The 8846-nt window shown below is 43.0% G+C and overlaps 1 protein-coding gene across 1 annotated transcript; it reads left to right on the plus strand.

Annotated features, from left to right (window-relative positions):
• Positions 1 to 384: 384 nt before the first annotated feature.
• LOC129540785 (T-cell surface glycoprotein CD1e, membrane-associated-like) lies at positions 385 to 3939 on the plus strand. The gene is made up of 6 exons (XM_055402188.2): positions 385 to 595; positions 880 to 1176; positions 1761 to 2039; positions 2281 to 2559; positions 2961 to 3054; positions 3182 to 3939. Exons 1-6 carry the CDS (start codon positions 535 to 537, stop codon positions 3348 to 3350), a joined length of 1179 nt encoding a protein of 392 aa, XP_055258163.2. The 5' UTR covers positions 385 to 534; the 3' UTR covers positions 3351 to 3939.
• Positions 3940 to 8846: the final 4907 nt, after the last annotated feature.

Here is an 8846-nt window from a genome sequence, read left to right on the forward strand (position 1 = left end):
AGTCAAGAAAAACAGGGAAGACCAAGAAGAAGGGGAAAGGTAGCCAAGCGACATACAGGAGGAGCAGACCACAGGAGGATAAGGGGTGAGGAGACTGCTGGAAAGGCCACTGGGCATCACTAATCACCTTCCATCACTTCTCACAGAGGAAGACATTGAGAACCCGAGTATGGACTTGATTTCCCCAAGGCTAAAAGATGCTAAGTATTCCAGCCAAATCACAGACAATAGACTTTCTTCAGAAGCCAGGACTGGCTGCAGTAGAGGGGGTCAGGAGGGCATAGGCACAAGCAGAAGAAAATCAGGAAGTCAGATATTGGGAGAAGTGGAGGGGAAGTGGGAGACCGTGTGGGAGGCCTGTGACTGCTAAAGGCTGCAGGGTTTCTCTGGCAGGGAAGTCAGCAGAGGGAGAGGCTTGTGTGTTGGTGTACCAAGGGAAGTCAGATGAGAGAGCGAGAGGGTAGAGAGGGGAACCGTGTCTGAGTTCTGAGGGCAACTTGCCTGTACAGACATCGTTCACCCAACAGAGCTTCAATGCTGTTTCTGCTGTCTCTGCTCTTCAAGGGACTTCTCTGCCATGGGGCGAGCACAGTGGGTAAGATGATCCCAGGTGGGAAGATACCCTTAGCTGGGCACTGCAGGGTGGAGAGGTTCTGGGGAGGACCTAGGGGAAGGTAGTAATGCACCTATAGGATGCCCTTGGAGGCTGCACATCAGGTTAGTTCCAAGCAAAGTATTCTTTGTTATAGTCTCAGTTAATCTGCCTGATTTTGAGGAGAGGATGCTGGCCCAGAGGCAGAGGGCATGTGAATACATGCAACCTGTGTATCCTCTCCTCTATGGGGCCAACTTTTCGCACACTTTCACTCCCTCTCTTAGGTCCTCAGGTTCCAGGACCCCATCATCTAGCTGCAGAAGAATCCCCCACCTTCCGCTTGATCCAGATCTCCTCCTTTGCAAACCACAGCTGGATGTACACCCAGGGCTCAGGCTGGCTGGGCGAGCTGCAGACTCATGGCTGGGATAGTGTCTTGGCCACCATCCGCTTTCTGAGGCCCTGGTCCAAGGGTAACTTCAGCAAGGAGGAGCTGAAGAACATCCAGGCACTCTTGCAGCTGTACTTCCACAGTTTCCCACGGGAAGTGCAGGCCTATGCCAGTCAGTTTCAGTTTGAATGTGAGTTCCTTATTCCAAGAGAATATTTGCCAGAAGTCTCTGACCATCTTTCAAAGGATAGATGGAATATGAACGCTGACATTGTTCCTTGTCTCCTTTTGGGCACTGTCCCTCCTCTGCTGCACACTTCACCACCACTCCCACTCTACTTTTCCCACCCAATACACATAGCTCTCACACCTCTAAAAATATCCTCATGTCCTAGACCTTGAATAACTGTCTGTTCTTGATTTTCTGCCCAGAACCCTGGCCTCAGAGTCAGCCTTTCCCAACCAAAATTCTGCCCTCCTTTCTTCCGTGTTTACAAGGTTTTGCTGTACCTAACCCTTCCCCAGTCTGCTCTTCCAGTTGATGTCCTCTATTTCTCTAAGAGCCTTTGGTCTAGCCCTTCCCTTTAATTATTTCAAAATACCTTTATTATCTCAAAATTTTCTTCCCACAAACTTCCTCCCCTTTTGCTGTCCCACCTCTGGCCTTCCATGTGATCCCCCAGCAAATTTTCCTTCCTTTAAATCTCTAGGCTGTTTAATTTCCTTCCCTGTAATTCTTTAAATATTGATTCTCTCTTCCTTATTTACCCGCAGACCCCTTTGAGCTCCAGGTATCATTTGGATGTTTAATTCATACTGGGAAGGCTTTGGAAACCTTCTTAAATGGAGCATATCAAGGATTAGATTTCCTGAGTTTCCAAGAAAATTCCTGGAAGCCATCTCCAGGAGCAGGAAGTCGAGCTGAGAATGTCTGTAGGGTCCTCAACCACTACCGAATTATTAAAGAAATTGTGCAGAGGCTTCTCAGTGACACCTGCCCTCAGTTTCTGGCAGGAATCCTTGAAGAAGGGAAGTCAGAACTGGAAAGACAAGGTGAGCCCAACTCTTTCTCTCCTCCTATTCCTGGTGTTTCAACACCTGTATTTGAGTTTTCTACTCTTTATCAACCTTTTGAAATACATAATAAGATAGAGGGTAAGATGTTTGGGTTTAGAATCGTTTCCTAGAAAAGAGAAAGAAGTGATTACTCAAACTACTTAAGGAACCCTAAGTCACTAAGCTGTAGCCTAGGGTGCCCTACTAAATTCTATTTCTCTTCCTCTTTCCTCTCCAGTGAAGCCAGAGGCTTGGGTGTCCAAAGGCCCCAGTCCTGGGCCTGGCCGTCTGTTGTTGGTGTGCCATGTCTCTGGCTTTCATCCAAAGCCCGTATGGGTGATGTGGATGAGGGGCAAGCAGAAGCACCCAGGGACTCGGCGAGGTGATGTCATGCCCAATGCTGACGGGACCTGGTATCTCCGAGTAACCCTGGATGTGGCGGCTGGGGAGGCGGCTGGCCTGAGTTGTCAGGTGAAGCACAGCAGCTTAGGAGGCCAAGACATCATCATCCACTGGGGTGAGACAGAACTGGGGCCTGCTGGGAAGTGACAGTCTTCTCATAGTAAAAACAGCTAATGAGTGAGGAACTTAGAAAAATGGCCAGAAATGCTTTGTGCAAGAGAATACAGGTGGGGGAATCCATGGAAAGAAGGGTGGAGCGTGACAGCAGCTACATTTTAAGAAAATGCAAGAAGAGGATTAGGGGTACTAGAAACAAAAGAAGGACCTAGTGATTTGAAGAAAGAGAGAAAGAGTGGACAGACCAGACACACAGACTCAGGAGGAATTGAAATGAGAACTCTAAAAAAGACAGATTAAAACTCGGGGGAGGTCCCACCACTGTGAAATGATAAGCACTAACTGTGGTAGAAGAGAGAGCACTTTATAGATGGATTTTCTTATTTTATCCCCACCTAGGTGGATACTCCTTCTTCTCGATATTGATCTGCTTAATTGTAATAGTTACTCTGGTCATGTTGGTTATAGTTGATTCATCATTTAAAAAGCAGAGGTAAGTCTTGTCTTGTTTTGTCTCCTCAGCTTCTTATCAGCTTATTCTTCTTTCCTCTATTTTCTTTTTCCCCCCTTTCTCCTTTCTCTGATTTCCCTTATTTGACCGAGATCTTTTCCTCCCACAGCTCAAATCAGGATATCTTCTCTATCCATGTCTCCCACCCTGCCTTTCCCACAAGAGCCAACAACACCCAAGACCCCAGGAATTCAGGACATCAGCTTTGCTCGGCACAGGAATCATGGATCAAAAACAGACTCTTAAAAAAATGGAAAGTCAGAGTAAATCAACTCTAGTGTCATTAGTTTTACCTTACACATAAAATCCCTTTCTGCTTCTGTTTAAACTTGATTCATAGCTCTAAACAAAGCATGATTTTGCTAAAGCGGTTTGTTCTGTCAGAGACCCTCTCCCTTTTGAAAAATCTGTTTTTCCCCCTCCCATCTTCCAGAATATCTTTTATACTTCAGCCACATGTTCATCACTATTGATCCTTCAAATTCTAATTCAGATGTCTCTTTCTTAAGAACTTCCCTGGATCGTCCAGGGGAAAGCTCTTCTTTATACCCCAAATTGGACTGTTCTTCCTAAATACACTCGTCTTTTCCTACTCCAAACAGTAATTTTAAAATTTTTGTGTTTTTCTCTCATTTGCTTGAAAGCAAGATTTACGTGTTTGTATTTGTGTCCATGATCAGAAGCCTTACCTGGTTCATGGCAGATTGTGGGCAGGTAACCTGTGCAGTTGCTGCCATCTCAAAATCCTGTTCATTTTTGAAGGAGATACTGCATTTTCATTTTATACTGGCCTCACAATTTATGTAGCTGGTTTGTCCTGAAAGAGGTTTTTCTCAATAAATACTGACCGAAATAAATGTGTTGTCAAATAAATTGTCTTAATCCCTTTCCTCTTTGGCATCTCTGCATCATTTGGCTATGTTCTTATTAAAACTCTTTCACTGTCTCCCACCAAAGGTGAAGGAGGCAGCTAAGTGTTTCAGATTTCATCGCTGTCATGGTGCTCATGCATCTTCAGAGATATTTAAAGAAAATAATAACACATGAGATTTTCTCTTGTCAAAGAGAGAGTGGGGTTGGACAGACATTCCTACTTCTCTGAGATTGTGTATTACTACATGTGTCTTTGTGGATACACATATTCAGGGGACAAATTCATATTTTGGGATGTTAGGAACAGAACATGGAGACTGAGGATTATTTTTATGGACAAAGCCAAGCAAGGAAGGGGTACATCGATCAGATGCCCATCTAGTTACATTTATTTTCTTTAGCATTTTGATTTATTGTTATTATTATTACATATACTTTATTGTCACCTTAATTTTTAATAAGGATTTAAAAATTATCTAATTGCTTTAATTGAGATTCATTTGATGAGTCTGTTGGAGGTCAGAAAGCTACTAAGGTGTAGTGTTCATACAGAAGTCCAGTTGACATCTTCCCTAGGATGGAGTAATTGAGCAGATTGTACAGATTACAAAGGTCCGTCTAGTCAAGGCTATGGTTTTTCCCGTGGTCATGTATGAATGTGACAGTTGGACTGTGAAGAAAGCTGATCGCTGAAGAATTGATGCTTTTGAACTGTGGTGTTGGAGAAGACTCTTGAGAGTCCCTTGTACTGCAAGGAGATCCAACTAGTCCATTCTAAGGGAGATCGATCCTGGGTGTTCATTGGAAGGACTGATGCTAAAGCTGAAACTGCAATACTTTGGCCATCTCATGCGACGAGTTGACTCACTGGAAAAGACTCTGATGCTGGGAAAGGTTGGGGGCGGGAGGAGAAGGGGACGACCGAGAATGAGATGGCTGGATGGCATCACCGACTCTGTGGACATGAGTTTGAGTGAACTCCAGGAGTTGGTGATGGACAGGGAGGACTGGTGTGCTGTGATTCATGGGGTCGCGGAGAGTCGGACAAGACTGAGCGACTGAACTGAACTGAACTGAACTGAATACTCTATATGGGGCATTCCCAAGTGTCCCATGATCACTTATCCAAGCTGTACTCTTACACATGAACAGCATATTGAAGTCATTCCTTTCCATGTTAAGAGTTCATCACCTTCTGAATGCAGAAGGTATACAAACAGCCTCTCTAGAAGCAGTCGCCAGATTTCAGAGAGGAAGGCAGAATTTTAAAGGGCTTTTGGAGCAATAAATAACGAGATTTCATCACATGGTAGAAGGTCCTTCTCTATCAAAATGAAGATGTTCAAGTAGGAAACTTTCAGTATCTAACTCATGTGCAGTTTAAGTATAGTTTTGATATCTCCTGTTTGAATATAATTTTTCCCCACTACCCTAATTTTTTGGTCTCCATAGTTCTTGGACTTCTTATATGGATCAGGCTAACTTCTCTGGTCCTACATCTAATCTTTCCCCTACTGGATATTATGCTTCTTTAACACGAGATTTATTTCTGTCTTTTATTAACACCAAAATTCTTTTGGCACGCTGCGTATTTAACTTATATGCAGAGTGCATCATGAGGAACGCTGGGCTGGAGAAGCACAAGCTGGAATCAAGATTGCTAGGAGAAATATCAATAACCTCAGATATGCAGATGACACCACCCTTATGGCAGAAAGTGAAGAGGAACTCAAAAGCCTTTTGATGAAAGTGAAAGAGGAGAGTGAAAAGGTTGGCTTGAAGCTCAACATTCAGGAAACGAAGATCATGGCATCTGGTCCCATCACTTCACAGGAAATAGATGGGGAAACAGTGGAAACAGTGTCAGACTTTATTGTTTTGGGCTCCAAAATCACTGCAGATGCTGATTGCAGCCATGAAATTAAAAGACGCTTACTCCTTGGAAGGAAAGTTATGAGCAGCCTAGATAGCATATTAAAAAGCAGAGACATTACTTTGCCAACCAAGGTCCGTCTAGTCAAGGCTATGGTTTTTCCCATGGTCATGTATGGATGTGAGAGTTGGACTGCGAAGAAAACTGATCGCCGAAGGATTAATACTTTTGAACTGTGGTGTTGGAGAAGACTCTTGAGAGTCCCTTGTACTGCAAGGAGATCCAACCAGTCCATTCTAAAGGAGATCAATCCTGGGTGTTCATTGGAAGGACTGATGCTAAAGCTGAAACTCCAATACTTTGGCCACCTCATGCGACGAGTTGACTCACTGGAAAAGACTCTGATGCTGGGAAAGGTTGGGGGCAGGAGGAGAAGGGGATGACCGAGAATGAGATGGCTGGATGGCATCACTGACTCTGTGGATATGAGTTTGAATGAACTCCGGAAGTTGATGATGGACAGGGAGGCCTGGCGTGCTGTGATTCATGGGGTTGTGGAGAGTCGGACACGACTGAGTGACTGAATTGAACTGAACTGAAGGCACTATTATGCATATTTCCCCCTCTACCTGGACCATTCTTCACTCAGATCTTACATAGATTATTTTGGGACACCTTTCACCTCTAAGCTCAAGTGTTATAGAGAGGTCTTTCCTTAAAAGTTTAGCTAAAGTAGCACCACCTCAGTCATATCCTGCTCCAATACTGAATTCTAAAACCTATCTCATTTATTTTTATGTATTTACTGTCATTTTCATCTGAAATTTAAGCACTGTGACATCATAAATTTTATCTGTGTTAATGAAATTTGTATGCTAGTGCCTAGACTGGATACAAATAGCCTGCTATAAAGGGGATGATTAAAAATATTTTTGTTGAATCAACAAATGATATAAGCTTTGACTAGCTAGAAGAGATCTTAAAGTCAGCAGTCTCTATCTGAGTAGCCATAGATTTTTCAGGTACTAATATGTTTCTGAAGTGCAGTTCTAGTGTCACTGAAAGCTGTAAGTGAATCATTGTTTTTTTTTTTTTTTTTTTTTGTGTGTGTGTGTGTGAATCATTGATATTGTGCAAAGATGGTAAAATGGCCATTGTCAGCTCTCTGTTTTCTTCAAGTTATTGTCTTTATAATGTGTCAAGATCTCGAGCCACAGATTAGACCTTAGGAACGTGGACAATCTTGGACAATCTTGTCAGAGTCCTTCACATTGTGAGTGACAAGTCCAGTTTACCATAATGTGCTACTCTGGATTTATCTGTTATTGCATGTTAATGATCCCCAGGGACTCTCTTAGGGAAGGATGAATGTTGTATTTAGTGACTTTCAGGAAACTCCGGGTTCTTGAACACAATACCTTAATGCATTCTAATTCTACTTTCAACAAAGTACTATAGTTGAGAAGTGGGCATACATTTGGGTGAGACACAAGATATGCCTCCAGAGGAAGATGGATCTAGGATGCCTGCACATATGCACCCATCATTAAAACTGGCATAGATGGGTTCAAAAAGAGCCCTGAGAGGTGAACATATGATCATGTTGCCAGAAATACCAGCTCAACAGGATTTGGGAAAGTTTAAAATATTGGTTCATGAGATTGCCAGAAAAGCTCTGTGTCATCACTGTAGTACAAAATTTTGGGTTGGGTAATTTAACCTGAGCTCCTGGGTGAGGATCTAGTATTTAAAAGCAAAATGTGTCACTTAATCACTCAGAGATGTCATCTAGTTCTTTCTGTTACCATATCATTCTGTATGGAACCCTGGAAGATTGGACTTAACATTCTAGACCATGGGGTGGGTTTTCCCACAATTAAGGATAATACTTTCCATTCCTGCAAGCTATAAGACCAAGAAGGTAACCTGTTTTGCTGACAGTGCAAACCTGGCCCTTACTGTATTCTGTTGTATACACAAATGCAGTAGAAGCAATAGGAGATGGGTTTGGAAAAAGAGATGGAGGTGTTGTTGTTGGTTGTTGGTAAATTTCTCTAGGAATAACAATTGTTGGAGGCAGGCTGCAGTAAGACTGAATGAACCAGAATATGCTGGGGTCCAAAGTCAGAAAAACACTGTGACCATGTGCCCTTGACAAATCATGGACTTGGAGAATGTTTATCTGAAATCTTTTGCCTAACGAATGAAGTAAACTGAGGATGGGAAAGATTTGAGTAAGTGGAGCAACATAAACTGAAACAGGGATCCAGGCCTTCAGTTTTATCACTTGCAGATGAAAAAAGATATACAGTGCCTTCTTGGGATCCTGTCCTCAAGGGGAGAGGTATTGTTAAAAGTCTCTTCACACAACCCAGGCAGTATCTACTATAGATTTTAGGGACTTGGGATTTACCCTTAGGGAATTAAAATTAGCTTACACACTTTCTTCACCAATCATTTTTCTTTTCTTATTTTCTTCTGTAATCTTATCATTTTACTAGTTTCTCAAGATCATAAGTTTCTTCTCTTTGCTTCATCATTCTTCCTGGATAGCCAGTCTCCAAAGCCTACTTTATAAGTTCACCTATGTTTTATTCCCTATTCCATAATCCTGAGCCAAGTGTAAACACCACTGTCAAAAATGTAATACAAGTCAATGATCTCATTATCTGTAATGCTGCTGCTGCTGCTAAGTCGCTTCAGTCGCGTCCAACTCTGTGCGACCCCATAGACGGCAGCCCACAAGGCTCCCCCGTCCCTGGGATTCTCCAGGCAAGAACACTGGAGTCCAATGCATGAAAGTGAAAAGTGAAAGTGAAGTCACTCAGTCGTGTCCGATTCTTAGCGACCCCATGGACTGTAGCCTACCAGGCTCCTCTGTCCATGGGATTTTCCAGGCAAGAGTACTGGAGTGTGTTGCCATTGCCTTCTCCGTTATCTATAATGGGATGACTGCAATTTGAGCATTAACTCAACTACTACAGTCAATGAGAAAAGTACCCGTTTTATGGTTAAAACTGATTGGATG

Source organism: Moschus berezovskii, chromosome 4 (genome assembly GCF_049115385.1).
Source record: "Moschus berezovskii isolate FMDL1 chromosome 4, NW_MosBer_1.0, whole genome shotgun sequence".
NCBI classification, from domain to species: domain Eukaryota; kingdom Metazoa; phylum Chordata; class Mammalia; order Artiodactyla; family Moschidae; genus Moschus; species Moschus berezovskii.

What these genes read in the sequence shown, in the direction of transcription:
- LOC129540785 (XM_055402188.2), top strand. Translation starts at nt 535, where the DNA reads ATGCTGTTTCTGCTGTCTCTGCTCTTCAAGGGACTTCTCTGCCATGGG. An exon ending in CAGTCAGTTTCAGTTTGAAT is followed by an intron (nt 1,177 to 1,760) that starts GTGAGTTCCTTA and finishes ATTTACCCGCAG; the next exon opens with ACCCCTTTGAGCTCCAGGTA. An exon ending in TCATCATTTAAAAAGCAGAG is followed by an intron (nt 3,055 to 3,181) that starts GTAAGTCTTGTC and finishes TTCCTCCCACAG; the next exon opens with CTCAAATCAGGATATCTTCT.